This window comes from Amblyomma mixtum, chromosome 3 (genome assembly GCF_055824585.1).
Source record: "Amblyomma mixtum isolate Tamu chromosome 3, ASM5582458v1, whole genome shotgun sequence".
Lineage (NCBI taxonomy): Eukaryota > Metazoa > Arthropoda > Arachnida > Ixodida > Ixodidae > Amblyomma > Amblyomma mixtum.
Window position 1 is genome coordinate 141,980,828 of NC_143014.1, and position 27,666 is coordinate 142,008,493.

At 45.3% G+C, this 27,666-nt stretch overlaps 2 protein-coding genes and 1 long non-coding RNA gene across 5 annotated transcripts in view; 1 reads left to right on the forward strand and 2 right to left on the reverse strand.

Moving 5' to 3' along the window:
* The window catches only part of kel (kelch protein), a 32,633-nt gene extending 20,723 nt beyond the window's left edge, over nucleotides 1-11,910 (reverse strand). Inside the window, exons 1-5 of the mRNA XM_089581344.1 lie at nucleotides 11,470-11,910; nucleotides 11,235-11,363; nucleotides 9,349-9,574; nucleotides 6,423-6,598; nucleotides 3,363-3,459 (exon numbers count right to left, since the gene is read on the reverse strand). Coding sequence (XP_089437470.1) covers nucleotides 3,363-3,459; nucleotides 6,423-6,598; nucleotides 9,349-9,574; nucleotides 11,235-11,363; nucleotides 11,470-11,522 — 681 coding nt within the window. The 5' untranslated portion in view covers nucleotides 11,523-11,910. The remainder of the gene's footprint in view (nucleotides 1-3,362; nucleotides 3,460-6,422; nucleotides 6,599-9,348; nucleotides 9,575-11,234; nucleotides 11,364-11,469) is intronic.
* The window catches only part of LOC149352185 (maternal embryonic leucine zipper kinase-like), a 192,031-nt gene extending 168,636 nt beyond the window's left edge, over nucleotides 1-23,395 (reverse strand). The window contains exon 1 of the mRNA XM_089581339.1: nucleotides 22,697-23,395. Coding sequence (XP_089437465.1) covers nucleotides 22,697-22,727 — 31 coding nt within the window. The 5' untranslated portion in view covers nucleotides 22,728-23,395. The remainder of the gene's footprint in view (nucleotides 1-22,696) is intronic.
* Nucleotides 11,716-19,969, forward strand: LOC149352190 (uncharacterized). Of its 3 annotated transcripts, XR_016290701.1 has the most exons (4): nucleotides 11,716-12,293; nucleotides 14,072-14,398; nucleotides 16,237-16,322; nucleotides 16,399-19,969. It is a non-coding gene; the product is annotated as an uncharacterized LOC149352190 (long non-coding RNA). The 3 variants fall into 3 exon arrangements; XR_016290700.1 differs by having other exon boundaries at nucleotides 16,237-19,969; XR_016290702.1 differs by lacking the exon at nucleotides 16,237-16,322.
* Nucleotides 23,396-27,666: the final 4,271 nt, after the last annotated feature.

Sequence of the window (27,666 nt, forward strand, 5' to 3'; positions counted from 1 at the left end):
AGGAAGGCAGTGTAGACGACCGCCATGGACGACCGTGGAGCCCAGGGTTGAAGGGGGTCGATGACCGCAGGTCCAGTGAGTCGGCCAGGGCAGCTTTGCCGGGACGCGCGGGCGGCAGGCAGGCTCAGGGCAATTACGCACCGTGTCGTAGCGTACGGCAGGCCCCCACTCAGCTGGATGAACCGCTTGCTCTTGGCTCGCCCTCTTTTCCTCTCGTTGGGGGGCGACAAAGGCGCGCCGACCCATTTTCCCTCTGCCGCAGAGGACTTGCGAGGCGGGCCCAGCGGGGCACCAAGCTTCTCTTGCGGGCGAAGCCGCTGCCGCGGGGACAGGGGGACTCCAAGGCGGCCTCTCTGCTGCAGTTTTCGCCATGGTAGACACAGGCCCCGGTTTCTCCGAATTCTCGTTCGCTCGTCCCGCGGCCGACCGGAAGCTGTTCTTCTTCTGCGCAACTTGGTGGCGACAGCGGGCTCTTGGCTCCGGAATGCGGCCGCCTTCCAAACGGCCTGGCTCTCGGTGTTCGAAGCAGCAACGGTCGCTGCGGCGTCCGCTGGCTCTCCTCCGGGCACGCTGTGAAGGCTGGCCTGCGGCTGCAAGGCTATCTTTTCTTTTTAGTTACATTACCAATTTACACATTTTTTTTTTTTTTGAGCTAGTCTAACCCCGCTCGGTCTTTTCCGACGAGAAAGCGTGTGCTTGCTCCGGAAGCCGTGCTGCGAAATATGGAAGGGGTGTTCCGTCCATATTAAGCAGGAGAAATTACTCCCTGCGCGTTGGTCAGAGTTGTTTCTGCCGTGGGCGCAAGTTGTAACGAGGCGCCGGGCTCTGTTGTCGAGCCTTGCGTCTCGGTGCGGCTGCCTGTTGGCGGGGGAGGGTGTTCTCCACAGGCCACTCGTTCCCTCTGGCACACGTCGCACGAGCGGGCGTAGCGTATCGCATCCCGCTTCATGCCAGGCCAGGTAGCGAGGCGGCACAACTTGAGGTAAGTCTTAGGGCCACTCGCATGCCCAGCGATGCACGTGTCATGAAAGTAGCGTAAAAGTGCTCCTCTCAACGTGCGTGGAATCACCACCTTGAAGGACTCGTGTGTATCCTTCTCGGAGGGGATATATCTCAGCAGGATGCCATCGGAGTCGAGCAGATAGGAATCCATCGCGCTCACAGCATTACCAGCTGTGTTCGAGCGCCCCGCACGGACAACAATACCAGTTGCCTCCATGTGCGCCGCAGCCGCGCCGCCCGGCTCCCTGAGCCCGTCGAACACTTTTCGGCAAAATGGATCCTCCCGCTGTGCCTCCAATAGCTCCCTTCTGCTGAAAACGCTCACCACGGAACTGACGCCTTCCAAGTGGTTCACGCTTTCGCCCTGGGAAGGCGGGGTGTCCCTTCCCTCGGGGCGTTGTGTGAGCTGCGCGGCAGTCGCGCTGCTCTGGCTGTCGGGCGCGGCGGAGTGGGCAGTGTTGTTACTTCCCAAGCCGTCAACGGGCGCGGGCGAAAGTGCGTCCGCCACCACGTTGTTCTTGCCCCTCCTGTAGCGCACGGTAAAGTCGTAACGCTGGAGGGGTAGCGCCCATCGCGCTAGGCGTCCGGACGGCTCGCCTAGGCGTCTCAGCCAAGTGAGTGCCGTGACCAGGATGTTGCTGCTGAGAAGCCGTATTGGACAACCACAGCAGGGACTGGATGTCAATCCCGCTCGCCGCCATGGCTAGTCTGTATGTCGGCAGTCGGTCACACAGACACTCGGTTTGTCACACCTCTGGCCTCACGTTGGGCGCCAAGAATATGGGGGTCTATTCTTGTAGTAACGCTCAAAGGGCTAGAAGCAGTTGTCGCTCTCTAGCACCAGCGTGCCAGCCCTAGCAGTCAGAGCTGTGACCCCCAACCCGCGGTGCGGTGAGTCGCAACCACGGTGGGCTCGGGCCAGAGGGGACAAACACGAGTATGCTACTCGGAGGAGCGTTTATTGCTCCCGAGCAATACAGTGCAGCAGCAACAATACAACCGCCGTAACGATGGAGAGGGTTCCGCTCGCGTACGAGGGTGAAAAACACAAAGGAAAGAACGCACGCAAAAATGTGGGGGAAGAGGGTTCCGCTCACCTCGCGTGGTTCCTCGCTCACGGCCCGCGGCGGTCAAGTCACACACGGTGGCCGGGCGATAAGGGCAGCGGTCTCCGTGGCAGATCTCTGATCCGTGCGTGTGCACGGCTCCCGCCAGAAGACGAGCGAGCCTCGGGAGAATCGCGTCTCCTCCCGGGCTGTGGAGAGGAGGTCTCTCCGTTGTAAGAGGGGAAAGAGGGAAAGTCTCCGCGGCGGGGAGCGAAAGGAAGCGGGGGTAGCGAGAGTGCCCTCCCTCGCAAAACCTCCCGAACGGCGCGCGCATAGCATCGCGTGATAATTACGCGCGGCCGTTACAATGGGGCAGGGGATTCATGTGTATCCCCACACTCTCTACTCAAAGTAAAACAAACTCTCAGCAAATATAATTCAAACCTTTGCGCATAACTAAGAGCAAGGTAATTTGCCAAAAGAGTGATCAATGCGTAAGTTAATAGCTGCTGCTGTGATATCACACTGCCACGCTATATGGCCAGATGCACCAGTGTGCTGAGATGCTACATACAGTGTGTCCACTTTGCAATGCCATGTAATTTCAGGACAGTGCCACACATTCAGCCTTCTAAATCGTCGCAAGAAAAAAGGGCAGTAGTGAAATCCTTTATAAGCAAATGGCATCACTTATCTGTCATTTTAGTTTATTCATCTGTGGTTAATAACTAGCAACAATAACGATTAGCACCAATCAATCAAGCAGATTTATAAGGAAGTCATTTCTTATAAAAACAATGCTAACAAAATACAGAAGCAGCAAGCTATACACCTTTCTGCATGGTACTAGTATCATCAACAGAAATGTGCAAGACACTCAAGCATCATATTGCAGCATCACTATGCCACCCAATGGCACACACTCACTACAGAACCTGAGCAAGGACCTGTCTAAAACAAGATTTAGTGGTCGCGAAATTCGTGTATTAACACCCAGAGACTCCAGCAGCCTCAGCACGCATCCATGCTTCTCTACATGCCATGAGTGAATAAATGAATGTAACCCGCTGTTACTGAAACTGCTGCCTTCAATACTTCTGCGATTTCAAAACATAACACCAAAGCCTTGCCAAACACATTCACTAAAAATCCCCAGTTCAAACAAAGCAACACCACACAAACCAATCTCAGGAAACAACAGTCAAAAACACTAAAATATTCTGTACAAAAATAAACATCACCTCAAAGAATTTCACAAATATTAACAGAAGGTAAGCTTAGAGTAAGGCTCAAATATTGTATGTTACCACCTACCTGCTCCTCTGAGGGAACTGACAGCCTGTCGCTAGAAATGAGATGTGCCACCTGGTTTGCGGGAAGTGCAAGGAATTCTTCATTCTCAGTAACTTCCCTGCAAGATAAAAAAGAATGTAGTTGTTGCATGCCGAAGTTAAACCTCGATGTAATGAACTTCAGTGTAGCGAAATCCTTGATGTAACGAAGTATTCCAGTTTTCAGGACTTCGCGTCCATAGAACACCATGTATTTTTAGCTTCAATATAATGAAGTAGATTTTGCCACACTTTCAATGTAATAAAATTTAATTGCTGGCTGGAAACAAACCACCTAAGAAAAAACTATCACGGGCGCGAGTGTTTTGAGCGCAGCGTGTGCCAAAGCACGCATCGGAGTGCGTATGTAATACGGGCGCCTCCCGGCTTTCATATACAAAGCGCAGGCAGACGCAGATACGACGACAATCACACTGGGGAACGCGTCGCTGGCCACGCCATCCGGCTTAGTATGGGAGAGGCTGGCATGAGCGTCTGCGTAACCTTGGCGGCCTGCCAGGCCAGCCCTCGAGCACTGCGGTTATCGCATATACAGATGCCAAAAAGTTTAGTAAAAGGAAGGGTCAGTGCCGTTGGCACACTCGTCAGCTGTGAAGCCCGTCACGCGCTACATACCTGACAACCTCGCTTCTCACACAGACGACGTGCGTATGTGCAAAAAAGACACACTCGCGCTTACGGTGGCATGTGAGGAGCGGGGTGGGCCTGATTTCATTTCTTTGGTTGGTGACTGGAGGACACCAAGACACTTTGCACTCTCGCTGACATGGAGAAAGAAAGGAGTGTAAGGGGGAAGGGTAGGGGGAGCGGGAGGGGAGCAGATGGCAAGGCCTGCGACGAGGCCGCCGCCGCCACCCCCGGTCACGAGGTCGCAGTGGTGGCAGCGGCGTAGCGCATCGTCGTGTCGGCAGTGTGCTCAGGGCACTTACAAGAGGATGATGGTGACAGCAAACCAAAACTCGAGACGAGTGCATCGGGCATGCGACAGATGTGCTGAGGCAGCTCACGAGCTCGTAACATACCTAAGCAAGACACGCTAATGCCGTTGCTGCTGGCGAAGGAAGGGCAGAAGTGAAGGACCACTTAAATCGCAAATAAAAGTTTTTCCGGTGAGTTACCCGCAGTGTGTTTGTGGCGGATTCTTAGCATGCTAGGAGGCTAATTACGATGTAGTGAAATTTAAGTGTTACAATATAACCTGACGACTTTACCGACCTCGTTAAATCGATGCTAACTCATAACGGATAACGATCACGAGATCCGAATCTCGATCACGAGAGTTAAATAACTAGGAGAATAAGAATGGGGTGGAGTGAATTTGGCCGCTTCTCCAAGATCATGAATGGCAGTTTACCAATATCCCCAAGGGAAAAGTATACAGCAGCTGCATCTTACTGGTACTCACCTATGGGACAGAAATGTGGAGGCTAGCGAAAAGGGTTCAACTTGTTAAGGAAAATGCAGCGAGCTATGGAAAGAAAAGTGATAGGTGCAACTTTAAGAGACAGGTAGTGGGCAGAGCCCCGCCGCAGTGGCTCAGTGGTTACGGCGCTCAGCTGCTGACCCGAAAGATGCGGGTTCAATCCCAGCCGCGGCAGCCAAATTTCGATGAAGGCGAAATTCTAGAGGCCCGTGTGCTGTGCGATGTCAGCGCACGTTAAAGAACCCCAGGTGGTCGAAATTTCCGGAGCCCTTCACGGCGTCCCTCATAGCCTGAGTTGGTACGGGACGTTAAACCCCAATAAACCAAACCAGGTAGTGGGCAGAGTGGGTCAGGTGACAATCGTGGGTCAATGACATCCAAGCCGAAATGAAGAGGAGAAACGGGTTTGGGCAGGGCATGAAATGCAAAGGCAAGATAACCAATGGTGCTTAAGGTGGTTGGTTTATGGGGTTTAAGGGTAACGGACTAGATTCCAAGAGAAGGGAAGCGTAGCAGGTGGAGGCAGAAAATTAGAAGGCCGGATGAGAATAAGAAGTTAGTGGGGATAGGGGGCCACAGCTAGCACAGGACAGGATTGACTGGAGAGATATGGAAGAGGGCTTTGCCCTACAGTGGGTGCGGTCAGGCTGATGATGATAACCCATTCATGGCGATAAATACAAGCATACTGTAGTTACAACCCAGTCAGCTCTACGCATGATTTTAAATACTTAGGGGCCCCAGGGCACTTGGCAAGTTCTGCTAGCACGTGATGTGCTTCATATTGTTACTCCTCACACCAGCTGTCAAGAAAGGTCTCCATTGCTACAACAGCCTCATTTCCTTTAAGCATGCCTACAGGTGTACATTCAAAGATCCCCAGCTGTTTAGAGCACGAACTCAGCCATTTTAGTGGCAATGTCTACATTACTTCAGGAACCCAAGTTGCGGATCTTCATGTGTGACTTGCTGCTACAATAAAGTTCACACAGAACAGTTTTTAATACAAGGTAGGATCTACCAAGCAGCATATTACACAAGCAGTCACACAGCTGAACTCCCTACTTAACTGTAGTATCGCCGCCACTTCTTTTTAAACTTAGCAGATTTCGTTCAGACTCTGATGCTTTCACACGCCTTTAGTCTTAGGTCTATGCTCCTTTATACAGATACACTGAAATTTCTTGTGCACCCCATTTGTGTTGAATTACCATTTGTTTTGTGCTGCATTTTGCATTGAAGCTGCTCTGTAACCATTACCTTGTCTTATTATTATGCACTATTTTATGTTCTTTGAAATAGGTGTTTCTACCAAAAACTTACTGCTCTAAGGAGAGAGGTATGTTGTGACTTTTTCACGTTTTGGCGACATTTTTACACAATGCAACGCTTGTAACAACGCATGTACCTTGCATAGTTTTTCAATTAATGTCCCAAAAAGTACCTGGACCATTAAAACCTCATGATGCTTGCTTGCTAAACCAAAATGATATGCCTAACTAGAGAACAATGACCGAGTGGTATACTGTAAGCAGTTATTTTACATACCAGGATGTTAAGACAATCTGCATGTTTTCAACAGATATTTTCATATCTTACACAAAGTGCTGCTCAATGTAAGTATCGCAGTGTGACAGCAGGTCAAGGCAGCCATGGAGGTCAGCAAAAGCTCGTATGCCAAGGCAGTTGGAGGGGTGAAGCTGAGCCTGGAGAAACTCACAGCACGCTTCTTGGACGTCACTCAGCTGTAGCAGATTGGCCGCAGGTAGCAGCGTCTGCCGAAGAAAAATGTTTTGTCACATCTATCACTCACACTTTAATTTTATCATGTTAATCTCCCAACCTTCCACACAATTATAGAAACGGATAAGTCAACTTTAAGAACCTTTAATTTTTTTGCCTCAGCGAAATGTTAGTGTCAAAGGTACCCAATTCTGCAATGGATTAGTAAGAGATCTCCTGGAAGATATTTACAAATCATTCTTTGCTCGGTGGATGTGTGCACTTTTATGTATCCCAAAGATGGAAACCATGGTCAGTGAGTGCGACAGCAATTGCATGGTGGCTAAAGTGAGGAACCAAAAACTGATACACCCAGCGGCCAGACAGTGATCAGACAGTTCCAGCATAGCGCAGCATGAACTGACATTCCAGCATGCAACCCTGTTGCAGCACATTGCAAACGCCACAACGAAAAGCGCTGCAGACATCAACAAATGAAAAGCACCATCTGGTAACAACTTAAAGCGCTTCAACTCAGCAGTACGAAGAGAGCTCTGCTTTTCTTTTTTACATCCACAGACACATTGAAGTGAGTGTAAACCACATTAAAATATAATGAAAACATTAAAATGAAGAAAATGCAAAAGAATTTAGCAACACGTAGGTCATATTTTACTGGGCTATGGTATACACCAATAGTACAAAAGTTGCACTGCACAACGGTTCTTCAGCTTCTTTTATGTGATCTTCAATTCCAAGTAAAAATTACAAATCTTTGTTTTGTCAGGATCCACATGTCTGATTCCTTTAATATAAGGCCACATCTTTTAATTTCCACCAAAATCTAACAACACGCTTAGATGAGTCCTGTGAACAGAGCAGACGAACATGCATACAGTGCAAGGGAACTTCAAAGTGAAATGAAGTTTCACACATACTTCCACAGATTACCAAAACAGGCGCATGCAGAGATGCATACGTTTTCCCAGGCTACCATTACAAACAGAAAAAAAAAAATCCATGCTCACTGCATATAAAAGAAGTCAATCCTATGAGCTAACTTCAGGGACACAAATTAAACTGCATAAACGTGAACTAGGGAAGCTGTTCTTTCCAATTAAAACCTTCAGCATAAACTTATTTTCACTGTGGGATGGCATTAAATTGTGCTACAAGGTAATCCTTGATCACGCAATGATCACTGAAAGAAACACAGTGCAAAGTGAACAAAAGCAAAGAGCAAGAGCTGGAAGCACTGAACGAACACCAATTGCATTGGCATACTGTCTGAATACCACAAAAATTATAAGATGTACTGAATGTAAACCATGTTTTGGTCTGCATATGTCATGCACAGTACCTTTTATTACACCCCATGTATGCAATAGTCATGAGTAGCTGCCTCAAGAGACGAAGCCCTGCTAAGTGGTCCTCAAAAGGTTATACACACATAACCCATCGCTTGGACGATGACCCATTTTACCTACATAGCTTTTGGTAATACATGCAACTGAATGAAACTTATCACTTCATTGTGAAGTAGCAGATACTAACATGAACAGTTCACACAAATCAGCTCTGCTTGTTTCTTCTTTGTTTGCTTTATTACAGTGTGTCACTGAATGCCACGAAAACAGCTGTGATGTCTACTCTTGCTTGCTTGGAAATATGAAAATTAAATACTTGCCATTGCCTACAGTAGCATGAACGTTAGGCAGCCAGCATATTCAATGGTAAAAAACAAACAATTGATCTCTGGAGGTGTTGTGTTCTGGAGTAAATTCTATGTTAAACAACACTTTTTCAATTAATTTCCATATATTCAGCTGTGGGAATAACCCACAAGCATTTTGAAGAGGGGTTCATGGCACGAAAAGTATGAATTTGGAGTAGCTTTTTCATGTTTTGTCGCAGTAGCCTGACTTCGCAAAATGAGGCAAACATGAATTTATACTGTTGAACAGCAAGATGCCACAAGTGAAACCAGAATGGGGGGACCACCAGCAATGATGGAAGGCAAAAGCGAGACCACGACATGCCCCAAAAGCACACCAGGTGTGGCATGCATCATAACAGGAAGAGTGCCATGTATATGAAAGCTGTTGGATTATGTCCCTTTAGAATGCACTCCTATGGGTCCCATGGCCATTGCAAACTTCACTCAATAGTTGCCATTTTCTGAAAACTGCCCCAACCCTGACTGTTTATATGGGTACATATATTATACAGAGTGTAGGAATGAGATAACATTGGCTATGGTAATGGCCATACCGCTGGCGCAAAAATATGAAATGCATACACCAACAGCAGGTGGAAAAGTGAGTGAAAGTAAGGTTGGAATGGATTCAGTCAGCCATCCCTATCATTCTTTTCATCAAAGAAAGAAAATGACCATGGGCATCACGTCCCCTGTATCAAGCAGAACCTCTGCTACTAGGCATAGGCCAACTCCCATTGGAATGTGTTCACATGCAGAGCTGGTACAATTTCCCATTTATGAAATCAGTCCATTGGTGCAGCATTCCTAACACTGTACATTACTTTAGGCATGATGACTAAGTGCTTAATGCATCACAAAGTTCAATATAACACTCACAAAACAGCAGCTGCACCACATTCATGATCAATAAACCATAATGGAAACTGATAAGAAAAGCTAGACAGTATCATATGATGGCACAGACGTAAACTTTTTGAGTATTTATCACAGGCCAATGTCAGGAGTTATTCAGGCCTGACACAAACTAATCAAAAATGAACACACATTACCAGAGTTCAACTGCAGCTGGCAGAAAAGTCTCACCTGCACATTCTCTTCGGACACCTGTATCTCAGCAGAGTAGACATAATCAATAAGAAGAGCAAGCGCAGCCCCATCAAGACCTTGAAGAGTGATTTTGTTGGCTCGACTCTCAGTGAAGCCCGTAAACATAGCATAGAAGTAGGGGCTACATGATGCCAGCACCGTCTTGTGGGCAGACACTTCAGTAGCACCAGCCACAAGAGTTACGTCGCACAGCAGATTTTGCCTGGGAACAGTGTGGAATGGAAAGGCATGAAGGAAAGATCAGATTAACAAGAAAAGACAGATAATGAGCAGAGAGAGGAAGAGAACAAATAAGCTTCATTTGAGTAAGACATCCTCAGTCCAGGATGTCAGCTGGAGTATCTGCCACGGCTATACTTCCACGTGGGCTGTTAGCTGAAGCAGAGACAACACTTGTCAAAATTGCTCCTCCAACCTAAAACTTCAGTTCAAGAAAAGCTTCCCTGAAAATTACCAGCAGCAGTAGGAAAAAACCTTGTAAACTTGACTCAACTGTTTCCACTTCTGAAAATTGTCCCCACCCTGGCTCTTTTTAAACCTGGAGTATCTCAGATCATATAATGGGACCTGCAGGGCTTTACACTGGACAGCAATACACCCTGTCGTTTCTCTGCCTTGCATGCAGTCATAATTCCCAGTGCCCACTATGTTAAAATTCCTAACACATGGTTGGAGAGGCATAATGAAACTCCAGATACATAATGAATGTTGCATAACTCGGGAAACGGACATGGGAAAAAATGCCTCTCCAAGTTAAAACACTACCTTGCTTACGTTCGAATTCATAACGTACACAGGCTTCTCCATAAGAGGGGGGTCAAAGTTCATGGTAGCACTTGTTTGTGTCTTTGGGACATAAAGATAAAATGTGTGCCCCCTTCCCCCCCGCCTTTCAGGGGAACCACTGCCCCCTTTGCCCCGCCATCTGTGTGCACCTATGTTCCCATTTCACAGAGGTGGCACCTGCCAAGGCGTTGTATTTAATGCTATGTTTGGGGGCAGTACTTGTCTGCTCTTCCCAAAATAAATCTAAGCACGTTTTGTTTGCAGTAATGCCTCACAAGAAGCACAATTTTGCAGGAAAGGGAACATAGCCACCACTTGTCGCTTGAAGGGTTTTCTTCTCCTGCAAAGTGACAGATGATGCCACTACAAGAAACCCTTTCACAGTGAGATAGTGCCAGTGTTCCCTCTGCTGTAAAATTCATACCTGGCCTGGAATCACTGCACACAATGTACTACATATGTTTATTTCAGATCAAAAAGACAAGCAGCACCTCAATGTGATGTTAAAAAAACCTGCAAACAAAATGCCGGCTCCGTGAGAGATCTCAGACAAAATGAGCAAGCAGTTTCACCAGGCAAAGTATTTATACACCACCCTATGAGTAACACAGCATTCAGTACAACCTAACCTAAGTTCAGTGAAAAGGTTACCAATGTCTTCACTGAAACACACACCAAGTTTGACATGTGCAGGTCACACTTTCAGGTGAGCTGAGACCTATTTCAGATCTTAAATTGAAAACCTTGCCCTTGCAACATTCTTCACGTTTAATTTTGTTTTCACTGCAGCGTGGTACGCGCGAGTTGCTATTCGCTTCATTAAAAGACCTCACTGCTTTGTTTTCGTAGCCAGACGCGATTAACGCGGACAATTCCAACGGTTGGCAGGAACTTTACTGAACAAGAAGACAAAATCAAAGCACTGTGCCCGCGGATGCTTCAGATTACTGCTTGTATTTTAGGTCGATCGAGTGAGTAGTTTTGAATAAGTCAGTTTATGTGAGCTGTTACGCGCGAATACTAAGAAAGAAGGGAAATGGGGCTGCAACAGGAAAACTGGATTCAATTTCACTTACTTCCTTAATATATTCATGGTCTCGAACGCCTTCTGAGTATGATGTTGGTTTCTGTACGGAGGTCGCTCCGTCAAGCTATGCTGAGACCTCCCCAGGTCAATTTTTTGAAGCTTGAACTCCAGCATGGTGCTGTGAAAAAAGAAATCAAGTTCACCTTTCAGACTAAATCTACGAGCAGCATGCACTCGCAACAGCAAGCCGTCATGCAGTTTGACAGTGAGGAGCCAGCATTTACCTTTCGGAAGCCAGTTCAGACGACATCGCCTGATAGAACGATGACTTGTTCATGATGAGCAGCTCAGTGCAGCAACCAGAAAGGCCTGAATCTCATATTCGATTGACAACAGAAAGGGTTCCGCACACAACTGGCGAGCGACACACAGCCTCCTAAACACGGCGTTTGTTTTGACGAGTGGTTTAGCGTCAGCTTCCGGAGTACCGGAGCTTCCTGCTAAAGCTTCCGACCACCGTGCTACCCGGAGGGCGTATTCAGAGGAAGGTGATCCTCGTTGCGATTGGCCAACCGAGAACAGACGTCACTGCTCTACTCTACGTCACTCTGTGGGGACTTTTGGGGAACACTGCGCTTCAACCGACAGGGAAAATCTCAACTCTTCTTGAAAATCCTTGCTCAATATCCCAAGGTATCCCAAGGTGCATTTCTTGCTCGCTTGTTTTTTTTTTATTTTTTTGCCTTGAGCATGGCGTTGCGATGGCGTTGCTTCAGCGGTTTGCGACAAGGCGTTCTTCAATACTAGTAATTTAAAAACACCCATCAAGGATATTCATGGGGAAGGACGCGGTTGTTGCTGCGACGCATCTTTTCTTTTTCTCTTTCCTCTGATCTCTCCTCTATCTGCACGCGGCAGCGGTGGTGGCTCGGCTCCAGCCAGTAGGCAGGCCCATGCATCCTTCTCCCAGTCACAACAACAACATGTAGTAAGGCACGGCCGTTCTTGTGCGACTTACGTCCGAAGCATTTTGTCGCCCTTCGTGACCTGCGACGGCACCACGACTTCGAGGAAGAGGTGGAGAATCTAGTCTTCGACTCTAATAAAGGTAAGAAACGAAGTCTGCATGCACGCACTTTGTGATTAAAGCAATAAAGGGCCAAAGCGGGATGCAGTCGCGCGCTTAGATTACCGATTGAAAAGTTGCAGTTTATTGACTTTTCGAGTGCGCGCATTTTAAGTTTGTAAACACAAAGCGCGTTCTTTTTTTTTATTTACGGGCTTACACTCACCTGGGGAAACTTGCATGTGGTTTTGTGCACGAAAACTTAGCGATGACATGCACGTTTTTAAAGGAACCATGAAGATTTCAATGGGCTTGGTCTAGTGCGACAGATCTGCAGAGGTAGCCTTTGCGGGCATTCGAGTGAAATGTGAAACGTAACGTACTATAACCTTTGAAAGCCATGACTTGTCATAGTCATTTTGCACTTATTTGTAATGTAAGGTGTATAGTTTGTACAAAGTTTAGGTAGTCATAGTTTTGACTCCTAATCATTCTGAAGTGTAGCATGACTCAGCACTTTACTAGTAACATAAGGTGTGCAGAGTTTGTACAAAGTTGCGTAGTCATGCCTTGCACTCATGACTCGTCATTCTGCAACATAGCATGACTGTGCACTTTAATGCTTTGGCATTCTCGCTGGTAAGCAGTCTTATGTGTGTCTGCAGAATTTTTTTTTGGTGTCCTAGCTCTTCCATAAGCAAAGTGACAAGCAGTGCACTCTCTTTCATATTTAAAGTGGCCACTGCAGGAAAAAAACTGGTCCTTGCAGCAGACTCGCTGCTACAGGCCTTGCTTATGCTTTGTTGCAGGCATCTGCAATGTCTCGACAGGACACACAACATTGTCGCGGCATGCACTGGCTTAGCAGCGCTGGAGCCATGGCAATCGCAACATGCAGAAGTGTGTAGGAAGAATGCCCAGCATTGTTCTGCCTTTAGAAGTCAACAGCGCTGACCTGAATTTGTGGTCAAAGGACAGGGCCATGTAAAAGGTTGCTGTGCAGGAATGAGTTTTTGCAGGGTGTAGTAAAATTGAAATACTTCCATGTAACAGTCCGTGTAATAACTTAACCTGAACTTAATAATTTTCTCCAAAAATTGTTCCCCATGCGCTATAGCAGGAAAAAACAGTAAGCGAATGACTGATAAATTTTTAACAATAAAAAAGCTGGGAAATGCAGTTCTGCACTGCAGGCAAAAGGCTAAAAATGTGAAGCTAAATCTGTGATTGTCATGCGCACTTGGCAGAGGCAGAGCGCCAGTAGTAGTGCGAGAGTACTGCATATGTGCCCACTCCATAGCACATGCATTTTTCATTAGTGTATGTAAAAAGTACAAACTTTAATTTGGCCTTGCTTTTCAAAAAATGAAAATAGTGTGATACACAAAAAATTGACAGAGAAGTTTTGCCGAAATTTTATAAACGTGCAAAAGCAGAATTTCATGAACATTGCCTTGTCTTGTTACTTTACTGTTGGCTTTCTAAGGATGCCTTATGCCGTTATTCATGTGCTATCATTGTGTACACGTTTTTATCAAAATGGAGCCCACCTTTGTTCACGCCTCAATTTTTAAAAATTTCTTTTTAGTCATGAGTGGTCATGGACTTAACATCATATGTTGGCATCGTGTCATAACTATGTTGCAATGCTGCTGTGAGGCTGTGGTTGCTATGTCGCCGTTGCTATGCTCTTGGCACAAACCCACATACACATCGCAGGATCTTGCTCGGGGTTTACCGTTCGGAATTGTGCTTTCACACTAATAATTAACTAATACTATGTGGAGTGCTTACTTATGTTTACAATCTTTCTGTTTCAGGATTTTGCGCCTGGAAAGACGGAGAAGAAAGCAAAACTTGCTGCCATTTTATAGCTTCTACAGGAAAGAAGGAATGTGCACCAAGGGTTTTTAAACGCTACCTGCGCTGCCACCATTCCGGCTTGTACGAAGAGCTTCCTATAGAACAGCGCCAAAGGCAGGAAAAGGGGCAAGGAAGCTCCAAAATTGGCAAACACTGCTTTGCTACTCTAGAGGTCATGGAGAAAGAGGGCAAGGTATATGTAGTGTTTCAAAAGAAACACTACGGACACTTCAATGAGGCCTGCCACCAAAGGCTGTCCCAGGATGATGCCAGAGGGCTTGCAGGTTAGCCACTCCTCTTGTACAAAGCATTTGTGCATGCTGTGTTGACTGTACCGGAATGTGAAAACGTTTAGAAGCTACACTCCACCAACCTTTCATAAATGGGAGACGAAAGTGCAATAGAAATGTATTTTAGGGGGAAGATATTGCTCATTAACTCGAGTGATCATTTCAATGATTTTTATTCTTCTGCGATGCATCTATGGCACAAAAGAGGTGGGACAACACGAAAATGCCTATTGTAAAGTGGGAGAAGGCATGTCCCACAAAACGAGGGGGCGGAAGAAGTTATAGTAGGGCACAGCTTAAGAACCCAATGGCCAATGCCCCTCAAAGGAAGCCTGCCATCCAATGGCGTCGACCGATTCTCATGATGTCATGGTTAATCCTAGGGGGTAGCACTGCAGGAGGGTGGCAGATGAAAGGGGATTAGTTATGGCTTTAATTGGGTTAACTGATGAAAATCAGCTGACGCCATTGACTGGGGGGGTCTTCTTTAAGGGCCATCTGCCACTTCGTTCTCAAGTTGTATTTGACTGTAGTGCAATTCACTTGAGCCTACTTGGTCGCATCGAAGGGTGAAAAACAATTGATCCATGGCACATTGCATGCACAGCACAGTCTGTACGAACTTCATGCCGTTTAGTTTAGAGATGCTTTGTGGAAGGGGTCCAGTCTTTCAAACTGAACATAATTAGGAATGTCGTCTAGCACTGAACTACTCCAATGTCTGTTCTTTTGTTTTTCTGCTGGTTTCATTGACTATCCTAGGTCTGTCGCTCAATTGGCTGACGTTGAACTTCATCCGTAAGAAGTCGGCTTGAGCTCCATGAAACGTGTCTTGAATGACTGACAGTTGCACTTGATGCTAGCCTCTTTTTTTTGGCTGCCTGTCAAAAGCGTAGGCATTTTGTTGCTGATCAAAGCAACGCCACCAGTCTAATGGCTGTATAAGGGCCATGTTTTTTCTCATAAGACAGATCGTCTGCAGTGAACTTTCATTAATTAGAATTATTTGGCTGTTTTGGCACTTCATCAGTAACGCTCGCAGGAACGGCTGTGGTTTGAGTGTTCAGCTACTATGCTGGAGTACCCGGGTTAGAACCCGGCTGCGGCAGCTGAGTTTCGTTGGAGGCAAGAGATGCCCACGTGCTGCGCAGTGCCAGTGCCCAAAGATCCTCAGGCGGTCGAAATTATTACGGAGCCCTCCACTACAGCACCTTTCTCTCTTGCTTCTTTCACTCCTTCTTTCCTTCATGGCATGGTTGAGGCAGTTACTGCACCATTTCCTTTCCTCAAAAACCACTAACATAAAACACAAGCCTGCACAAAAGTTGAAATCGCAAAAAAAAAAAAAAAATGAACAAGCAGCATTTATATTTCAGTTTATGTATGACTGGCATGCCCTCCAATTGTCTCTTGACTTAGCAGCAGTCATTCAGGTGTTGAAACTGAAACAGCATGAGAAAAATATTCACTTAGAAATTATTCACCTGGCGTAAGTGAATTCTACATTGTGACTCGTGCACACTATTGTCTTGTGCACAAGTCCAAAGAAACAAAGTTCGCGTTCAAAAATTTGGTGTCTCTACTCCTTTAAAGGTTGCTGTCAGGCGAATCGGTGCATTTTTTGAATATGCAGAATGAAATGGGACAGGATGAGAAGCACATGTCCTTATTCTTTTCTTGTCCACATTTTCAGTGCTGTTATATTCCGCATTTATAACACGCTGTATATAACTTCCCTGTTTTGCATTGCAGTATGCAAGTTTAAACACTCAAGCTCATAAAAATAAAGTCCATCTGGCTTTGAAACAACCATTTTGTTGTGTGCTTTGCAGTGCCACAAAAGTGAAATGAAAGTAAGATGAACTGTGTGTCACCTGCGAAAAGGAACAAAGTGGAAGACGAAGGAATCCGACCAGAAGTATTTGTCACTTTATTACATGGCTGTAGGCAGATGAACCAGAGATGTTAACAGTTTTTTTCTGTACCATTTTCAGGCCGGTGAGCAGAAGGAATGCCAGAAAAAACCATCGTGCACAAACATCCGAGCAGGTACAAGTGGATCAAGCCCACGGATGCAACTTGTGACCACTAAGGACCTCCGTAACATTGCAGATAAGTTTAGGATTGGAAAAACAGAGCAGAGAGATCCAGACGATTTTAAGAGTGTTGAATTATGGGTCGAAGAAATGGGGGCAAAAAATGAGTCGCCACTGTTGTATTACAGGAAGAAGGGTGACCCCAACAGTCATGATGGTGACTTTGAGCTAGCATTAATGACGTTCCCACAACGAGAGCTCCTTTATGAATTGGGGGCAGCGAAACTGTGCACTGACTCCACCCATGGCATAAATAAGTACTAACTCCAACTGACAACCCTGCTCACAATTTCTCAAGATGCCTTTGGTATCCCGTGTGCCTACTTGATTTCAAAAAGGGTGAACACGGGCACTGTGGTGAGGTTTTTTGAGGCCATCAAAGAAAAAAACACAATACCATGTCAGGCATTTATGTCTGATGATGCCCCTGTTTATGGCAGTGCATGGGAGCAGGTGATGGGTCCCTTGAGGAGTCGACTGCTTTGCAGCTGGCAGGTGCTACACAACTGGAGCATGCACCTGAATACAGTCACAAACAAGGACTGCAGGAGTACAACAAGGGACATGCTGCACACTCTGATGAAGTGGACAGATGAGACTGAGTCTCAACAGTTGCTCCCTGCACTTCTTGGTATCCACTCCAAAGAGCATCAGCTTAATTGCCTTTGGCTTTGTCAGAAATTTTGAGAAAACATACGCAAAGAGGGCATGTCAGTGGGCTTACTGCTATCGGCAGTACATTGGATTAACAACAAATAATCACTTGGAGTCAAGGCACTGAAGTACTCTCACTTTGGTGGCAAGGTAAATGGGTGATTGGATCAAAGTACTCTTCAATTTCACATCCGAAAAACTTTACAACAGGTGTCAAAGGAGGAGCAGACCACCGCAAATCTGCCCTATTTAGGAAGCATAAAGTGGGGATTGAGCTTTCTAAGTCCAGTACTGAGAGAGTGGGAGATGGCCAGTGGCATGTAAAGTCACAAAGTTTGGTGAACTTCAAGCACACAGTGGAAAGAACTAGCAAATCGTGCAGTGGCTGTGAGCTTCATTGTGAGCAGTGCGAGGCTTGCCACAACATGTACACAAGTACGTGTTGACCATGCAACGCATGTGCACATGTGCAAGCACATGCATGCTGTTGCTATAATGGAGCTACACTTGTGTCAGATGCAGAGCAGCCAGAAAGTAGCATTTGACTGTGCTGGCATTTGTAGGCCCTGCCAGCTGAAGATGGCAGATTTGAGGTGAGGGATTAGGATTATGTTATGAGCTAGTTGGCAGGCTATTCTGACAAAGTGCTTTAGCATAGCAAGCTCAAGACACAGCAGGGAAGAGGAGTGCCATTTGCTAATTTTCTTGAAGCCCACATGGTCATGAGAAAGGTGCGCCATCATATCCCATATCAAGCAGCACCATTGACGGTACACTACAGGCCTCTGGTATTTCTTTTCTAGTCATTCCTTTTTCCCGAAACTTTCCTCCTAGGAATGGAGAACTCATCCCGCCACGGCGCCTCAGTGGCTCTGGCGTTCTTAGACTGCTTACACGAAGGCTGTGGGTTTGATCCGGCCATAGCGGCCACATTTCAGTGGAGGCAAAATACAAAGATGGCCATGTGCTGTGCAAAGTCAGCGTGCATTAAAGGGCCCCAGGTGGTGTAAATTAATCCAGAGACCTCCATTATGGTGTCCCTCATAGCCCATGTGCCGCTCCCGAATGTTAAACCCGACAATTAAGAAATTGAGATATTTCAGGCCCCTCATTCCCTACTCAGAATCTGCTTGTGTGAGTACGCCCTCTCTGGCACTGCTCAACAGAGAACTTCTGACAATTGGCAAACATTTTTCATCTTTGGGAAATTAGTGCACTCATTTTCTTGTTCATACCTGCCTTGCATTCACTATAATTTTATTTCTTCGTCATCCCTGCTTGATTTCATTTTGTCTGCATGTGATGCACTCATAGAGGCATGCGCTCTTCAATAAAATTAGTATGAAGTGTCGCTCCATGCTGCATTCCTCTTTGTTGCGTCGTGCTGTCACAGTGCACCGCCCTTTTAGGACATCTTGAGAAAAACAGCGCTTGCAGACAAAGGACCAGAACAAGGACACACACAAAAAAAACAGCGCAGTTGTGTGTCCTTCTCGTTTCCTTTGTCTGCAAGTGCTGTTTTTCTCAAGATGTACCCCAACCAACTCGCCCAGCAACACACCTTGCCTTTTAGGACAGTTGACAATATGTGGTTCCACAGTTCTGCAATGCATATGAGAAAAAGTATTCTTGACAAAAGGCTAAGCCGTAGCTGTCATCTTGCACACTGAAAGCTGCAGCGCAAAACTACTATTCATCTTATTTTGCAAAGAGAATACTGCTGCAACAGAAAAACAGTATTACTCATTTTTCAGAACATTGCTGGTGCAATTTGTGACACGAACTTATATTGCCATGGTAGAAACAGCCGTGAATAGCCTTCCCTCACATGATAAAGCACTTCATAAATGAACTTGCTTGGCTCTTACACAGTGTCTCTCCACCAGCCTTCCAAGCAATGAGCCTTCTGTTGTGTGATGGGAACACTGTGCCAACTTTGTTGCCTAGAAATTCTAAAATGCCCCTATTTGTCGAGAAGGCAGCTTAGATGAAACATATAGTGCCCAGTTAATGTCATTTCCTTTTTACTCATTAATGAAAAATGCTTCAAAGCCCAACTGCAACGAAATTATAATTTGGCTAGAATGCCTGTTAATGTGCTGGGTGTGTCATAAAACTAATCGTAACAAAGTTTCATGCTTCTGAGAAAACTGACACTGTTGCTACAAGTGTTTAAAAAGCTGTGTAGTAGACAACGTGGCATGTCCATATAGGCAGATACGGATACCCGAGTGCCATACGGCCTCATGTCTGGCCCATTGGGAATGAACAGATTAAGGACAGTGTAGAGTGAAAGGCTAGGGGCTAAAATGTGGCTTGGCAGTCATGGGTATGGTGCTGCGCCAAAGTTGTTAGGAATTTGTTTCAATCCTGCAGATGCTGATTTCTGTTTCCATTCCAGGTTTTTGTACACCATATTTACTTAAATAATGGATGCATTTGCATAATAAATGCTTTCCCTACATCAATCATCAAAATCTGGGGAAAGTTCAACTGACCACACCATGTTTTACACCATGTAATAAATGCACCAAACTTACCATTCTAATTTTTTCCCACAAGAAACTGCATCCATGATGCAAGTAACTGCAGTATTACAGGTTACAGAATGAAGCACTGTCAGCTGTATTATGTGGCCGCAAGACTGCCTGGCGCCATGTGAAGAGGAATGCTCCCAAGGCTCATCACATCACATTTACTCCAGTATCCACATATGGCACCCGTTTCATCCTGCACGTCACATTCACCTCGGGCTGTTGATAGCCTGCCAGCTAGATTAAGAATGTCACAAATAAAATGTCTACCTAACTGAAAACTGTGGTTGTATATATCGGAGATTTTTATTGACTTGTGGCAGTCTACCTGGACAGGTTATGGTAATGCAAGGCAGCCCATTATGCACAGCATATGAGTGCATAGGCGCCACAACTTCTCATCTTTTCCAAGGGTTCATGTTTTGCACTATTGGGTGTGACCCGACCCATCTTTCCACAATCCTCGCGTAGTTAATAATAAAGTGCTCCTAATCCTTTTTTGACAGTCAAAATGTATTTTCCTAGGCATACTGGCAATCTGCAATTTGTATTTCTCCACAGATTTGGTACTTCTGAGAAGTTGGACGGTCATTTTATAAATGATATATTTTTAATAAGCTAGCAGATACTATTCTTGATTTAAACATTTGCAGGCATATATACGCTGCCATTGTTTGCCTTGATAAATACTGTGTCCATTGTGTAATCATAGTACAAACACGTTAATAGATTCTAAAGGATGTTAATGCTGCTTAATTACGCTGTACAAGCCCAGCTGTGGCTTTGGAAAGCTGCCCTTCCTTGGACTCTGACATTAAATACAACTTGTACTTGGGAAAGACTAATCTTACTGTGAGTGTAACGACAAAATTAAACAAATTCCATTAGACGCTGGTATGACCCCGCCTGCGGCAGTTGTATTCCGATGGTGACACACAACAGGCCCAGATGCTGTGCGATGTCGGAGCACGTTAAGGGCCACTGTTGGTCGAAATTACTGGATCCCTCCACTGTGGCGTCCCTCATAGCCTGAGTCGCTTTGGGACGTTAAACCTCGTAAGCCAAAGTTAGCATTATGTTCCTGCCGGACCGAGCAGCCACTGACAGGGTAAGACTGTAGGAATGGGTACCATCAATCACTACGTGACACCCCCACTCCACTCACCCGATGAAATCCCATCCATCAGTGACACATCCACTCCACCCTTCGACTCAGATTTGCAACCGCTTGCCAACCGCCTCCTCCCGCCCTCTCTTCTTCCCTCTTCCCTGCAATTTCGTGAAGGTGGATTTCACTCCCTCCACTCTGTCACCTGAGGCTTCAGACCGACGGATTATTCCAACATGGGGGGTTCTGATGCTGATGCACTAAAATGATATTTTTGAAAGACAGCTACAGTTTGTTACATGTTAAGGAAAAGAGTACTCGCTGTACCATGCAAAATGCGAGATCATTCCCTGGTGTGCACACACTGCATCACAAGGAAGTACATTTGGCACCTAAATTGAAATGTGCAGTATAGCGAGCAGTTAGCACCAGGTGCTGTACACAGACACGAGCACAAAATGAACACGCTTATTACCAGGCCCTCTCTGTGCACCCTCCCTATACATAGTGCGAAGACTGCTTTTGAAGCTAAGGTTGGTCACATTGCAAAGAAATAAAGACAGCATGAACATGAGAACCGGACACACAGCACTGACAGAAATCTCGACAGTCGGTGCTGTGTGTCTGGTTCCCGTGTCGTCCCTTTCTGTTCGGCGACCAACCTTAACTAGAACAAACAACTTGCCCGAACCCTTGCTTTTGAAGCATTGCATGCAGTAAGTAGCACGCATTACAATGCACAGACTGAGCCATGTGTGTTATTGTATCAGCAGTAAACCACGTGCAAAAAAAAAAAATCAACAGCCAATAACTACAGTCGGTAAAGCGAAATTTGAGCGCAGCTCTTCACATATTTTAGTTTTGCAGTATGCTGAAGTAAAGAATTCCAGAGAGCCACCTGCCCCAGCGAGAGGCAGTGATAGGTGACATTTGGCCCTGAGCACTTGGCTACCACATACTTTGTATAGACAAGTTCTGTCCCGCCTCATACGAACACCAGAACACTTTCTTGAATATCTTTTTCAATGAAGGCAAATACACTGGCTTACACAAACATCGAAATTACTTGCTATTACATCTTAATAAAGTGTTCAGTGTAACACTATTACGATGCTATATATCAATTTATGCATGCCAGCACATCTCTGGCTGACAAAGATCTGAGAAATCTTGCTTTTTGACAGTATGTGGGCACAGAGTCATTGATTGCACAGACCAAATATGACTATACCAGCAGAACGAGAACTCAGAGGATTACCTTAGAACTCATGTGCCTTTGAAAACATGCAGTGAACATGGAAACAATTTTATTTTTAAGGTGCGCCGCCCAGCGTATGCACATGCGTTCAGTGCACTCTTTCTGCGCCATGAAGGACGACTCGGTCTCAAGAGCAGAAGTACACACTGCCAGTGCATTCCAGGACATTTAATTCAGATAGGTACTACATGAGACGTAAGCAACGTATCTATAGCGTTCGCACCGTGCAGCTTTATTGCTTCGCTCTGTCCCGAGCATTTTTCAGTCCACTGAGGTGGTTGCGAGCCACAGGTGGGTTAGTCTTGCGATTATTCTGCCGGCAATTGCTTCTCTCTTTCTCTCTGTGATCTAGCAGATCTACGCCACCTCGCACCCGCAACAGTCGTCAACTGGTACTGTCGCCATTCGGTGTCCAGATCAGTGTCTTGAAGGATCGAAGGCGGGCTGGAAACGACATGCTGCAATGTTCTCCAACCCTTGCATCACAAGAAAGTCAATGCGACGACATATCACAGCCCACGCACTGCATCGTGATGATTATAACAAGAGTTATATGCACAGATATTTTCCAGAACGAGCTGGAAACACCCAGATCAGGGACGCCAGTACTGGACGGCGCGGGCTTGCGTCCTGCTCACTCACCTTTAGGGACGCATGGGAGGTAAACACGCATTCCATAGGCGGTCTACTGGTCACAAACAAAAAAGGGGCAAATTTAAAGAACTACACACGCCACAAAGACGAGACACCGACGAATACTTCACTCGCAACAGCCGCCGACCGCGATTCGAACGTACGTAAACAACCGCCATGTTGTTTTTTTTTCTTCTTTGCTAACTGACTATAGGGGGCGCTGTAAGAGCGCTAGCATCATCATCATCGCGCGTTCCCTCAAAGAAAAGTAAATACAAATAGCCCAAACCAGCAATAAACTAGAAAAAAAGCATTAAACGTTAAAAATTGCAACATAAATAAGAAAGTCATTTATGCAGTTGACGAAAATCAACACACTCATTCAAAGGAAACGCCAATAAAATTGATTCATAAAAATAAAACAAAAATATAAATATGCATGTTTTCTTCTCCTTGGTTTTGACTAAAGCTAGGACGTGCGACTATTTTTTGGCAGTTTTCTAAATCGGGTCGCCCAGTGCGACCATAAGAAAATTAAGGCAAGAAAACTGAAAACGTAACAGGGGCACTTAAGGGTCAACATTGCATCGTCACAATATGCACGCTTTCTCTCTTGTTGCTCATCCCAAGCTTGAATGCATGTCAATTTGCTGTTTCAAAGCAGAATGGTCTTCTATCGTTGTAGCGGATTGAACCGAACCAAATGTACTGTCATGAACAAACCGGTCACATAACTTTAACTTATGCAGCTCAAACTCACATTATTTATTATTTGAGTTTAGTTTTAATGACATGAAAGAACCACAAGTACCATTATAAAAGGTATTTTTCATCAGAGCACTTCGGATGGACTAGAAGCCTTACTCCCAACAGTGTGCAATAAAGCCATTTACACAAATCATGTTGGCAGCAATGTTGAAACTGTGTGCGTCCACCTTACTTGAAACTGCAACATATGCAAGACAGACAAAATTTTACCATTCAAAATCATAATGTGCCGAGATATTGCTGCAATCTTGAACGTAACCACGCTTGCCATTACAATCAAAATGACTCAACAGCACATGCAAACATGAGAATTTTTTCTTCACAGACATTTTGACACTACATTTAGTTCACTATTTATGCAACTTCCGTTTATTTACACGATGGACACAAATATTCACATGCACGCCAGTCTTAGCATGAGTGCCATGCATTAGTAATTGTCAATATGCACCCCGGCACACATTGTGCATTTGCACATTAAAACGCTCATGAAAACTCAACAAGTGCTCAGCAATTACTGCAGCTTAAATGGTCAAGCACACAGAACACGTCAAAGTTATGGTATGGTATAGAATATGGGGTTTAGCGTCCGAAGGCAACATGGGTTATGAGGAACGCCATAGTGCAGCACTACGGATTAATTTTGACCACATGGGGCTCTTTATCGAGCACTGATGTCACTCAGTACACAGGCGCCTAGCATTTCGCCTCCACTGATAGGCAGCTGCCGCAACTGGGATCGAACCCGTCCTTGGGAACAGCAGCGGGCACCCTAACCACTCGGCCATTGCGGCGGGGCGACGGCTGACCACATTATAAGCAACCAAAAGTCCAGGTCTCTGCTTTATGTCTTACATGTTGCCTAGGTATCTTCTACTTTTACTATATCTGCAATCTAAAAATTAACGATAGACAACTTCCCCGCTCCATCTAAATTACTATAATTGTCCCATGCCCTTCTTCGTTTGCTACACACTTGAGCTTATAATTTTTGGCTAGTTTTATCAAGGTGCCATACAAGTGTAACAGCTGCCACAGTATGAATTGTAGATTCTAAGAGAAAAAAGAACTCAAATTTAGCACTACTTTGAACAAAAATATTCAGCCAATATATGCACAACAGGCATACACCAATAACATTTCTACCGCAAAACCGTGAACCCACCGTACCGAGGAACAGTAATAGAATATCACTGGCCGCCGCGGTGCCTCAGAGGTTATGGTGCTTGGCTGTTGACCCGAAAGACGTGGGTTCGATCCCGGCTGTGGCGGTCGCATTTCGACGGAGGCAAAATTCTATAGACCCCTACAAAAATTTTATTAGTCACCCCTTATCGTGCTAATATGCAGGTACCAATTATTTCTGTAACGTACCTCTCATCATTTCTGTAATACCCGTTACTAGGTCTTCAAGAAAATAATAAACTGAAATGTAGCAAAGAGCTGATGGTTGTCTTTTCATACAACATTCTTCACAGCAGCTCTGCTTCTGAAAGGAGCACCTCATTCTTTGTGGACTCAACTAGTTTTCTTCTATTTTAATCACCATGAGGTCAGAGTACTCCAGTAACACACTGAATCCTGATATGCTACGCTCTAGTGAGCCAGTTTCACAACTCTCATAAAAGAATGATGAACTCAAAGGTCTGCCACAAACATGTCATGGGCTACATCTTTAATGGAGTAGAGAAACCAAATTTTTGGATACACATTTCTCTTTACATTGATGCACTAGGCAATGCTGTACACAAGCCACCATGTGGATTTTAACTTTGTCAGCTAAATAATTTACAATTTAATTTTTTTTTCTTGTGTCATCTGGTTTCGGTTTTTAACAGCCGAATGACTGCTCTGAAGTCAGATACATTTTCAGGTCACATGAGGCACGCAAAAAGAGATATAATCGCTGCCTGTTCACTTTATGTGACTCCAACTCTTAGACAGGTTTGTGCATGAGTTGATGCAAATAACAATGAACAAAACTGCAATAATACTGCTGTCTTTGTATGCCTCACATGACCTGAACACATCCCTGACATCACAGTCGTCGTTCGGTTGTTTAAGCTAAATGAGTGCGAGAGAAAAAATGCAATTATAAATATATTGCCTCTTGTTGTCGCAATCCATGCAGCTGTCTAGTCTTTCTAAAGTACTGCGCATCATTCTAACCGAAAGAAACAACTAAAATTTTGTTGTCTCTACTCCTTTAATACCTACTGGGCCTTGACAATATAAAAAGCACCTATACATATCAGCGAACTGAGCTGCCAACCTTCAAAAATGTATCCACAAGCTCTTTTCACATTGTGCTTTTAAATATGTTGCCTCATATTCGTGATATACATATGTTCTGACTGTGCACATTACAAAAACAGTAATTCAGGAACCAGCAGACCCACCCATTCAGCAGCATGGCAAGCGAAGAATGAAAATTAGAATGCAGGTAGAAAGAAAAGGCACACAGCTTTTTCAGACCTTCTAATTTGAATACTTCAAACTTATGTGGCCAACTGTAAATGTTTCCTTATTGAAATCCCACACTCCTTTAGACGTTTGCCATAAACCAGAAAAAATTTGTCAAAATGCTTCCCTCTAAAAGGAACAACCAAATATAAGCAGACAAGCCATGTTTACATTTCATGCATTTTTAAGCGCTTCACTGTATGCACAGAAGCATGTCACATGCATGGCGTGTTGATGTTTGGTTTATGCTGCTTCTTCACTTTATATTGAAAGGTCATGGCTATTCTTTTTTTTGTGTGTGTGTCCATTGCCCCACAGAGCTGCCGTCTATGGAGCAAGCTTATTTGCATTTAAAGGTCGCTTGCCTAGTCACTGCTGACTCCACACAAAACAGATTTTCCACTCAAAACTGGCAATGTGCAGTAAAAGCAGGCGTGCAATTAATGTGACACCTCATACACTTCGTAATGATGCATGCAGTGGCCTACATAAGGCCAAGCCAGCATGCTATTCATGTATGCGCACAAATTATATTCACTTATACAATGCTAATGTCAAAAAGAAACCCTTCTAGCTACAAATGCTAGCACAAAGTTAATGCAGCGCATTACAGCACGCATGGCATCCAACGTCCCTGTACAACATACTTTTACTAATAAGGCTAAAACAGTGCACCCTGCACAAGGATGAAGGAAGATGAGACAAGACGCAGCATCTTCCTTATGCAGGTGTGCTGTTTTTGCCTTATTATGTCATACCAACTTGCCCATCAGTCTGTGTTTTTACTAACTACTGCAGCGGAAAAAAACAGCTGTGAAATTTGGAATGCATTCATGGCGTCTAGAAATTGAAGCTCAGAAAATGTAACACACAGAAAGTGCAAGAAACTGATCATCCGGAGTGTTTACGTTTCTCTCTGTGTTTCTCTCCAAACAAACCCAAGGGCCACACTGGCTACGCGGATGCTGAAAGCCTAAGTCAAGCCTCCCACTTCATCACAAACCATTACAAAAATGACAGAGCAAGCAAAACAAGTTTCGGCCTTGTCTGGCTTTATTCCAATGCTGAACGTTACAAGAAATACACCAAGAACCACATGTTCTACTTAATGAGAATAAAAACACTTCACCAAATAGATAAAAGAAAAGCAGCTTTCTAGATATTCAAAGGTTCGGTGGTGTGACCATACTACGACATTTGCTAAACGCCTATCAGCGAAGAAAGCGGCGTACGGATCATAGTTCATGTGGCACGATGCGTCGCGTTGCGTGAATTAAGTCTCTCGCGGGCAACGCTACGGTGTCGGGCAGAGTTTCGTACTGCAGGCATATTAAACATTAAGACGGAAGATGTGTTGTCCTTTCAAAGGCTAGCGTGTACGCTAGCCTTTGAAGTACGCTAACATTGCCTCCTTCTAGAGGAGGCAATGTTCAAACACGAGATACAATACCGAAAGGTGCCGAAGAGAACTGAAGCACCGCCTTGCAAAACGTCTCTAGGGGCTTCCGATATCATACCACGGCTGGAACAGGTCGCACTGCAAACTTGCATAATAAAGACAACACTAGGGCACTGGGGTACAAGTCCGGACGTTCCATTGCACCAACCTTTGATGACTTTCACGGCAGCACTTACTCCACACGTCAATGCACCGCGCGGTAAACAGCCATCGCAGCAATGTCAACAAACCACCGTGGCGTTGGCGATCGATGGTCACCGTGGCAACCGTGGAGACGCCAGCGACCTAG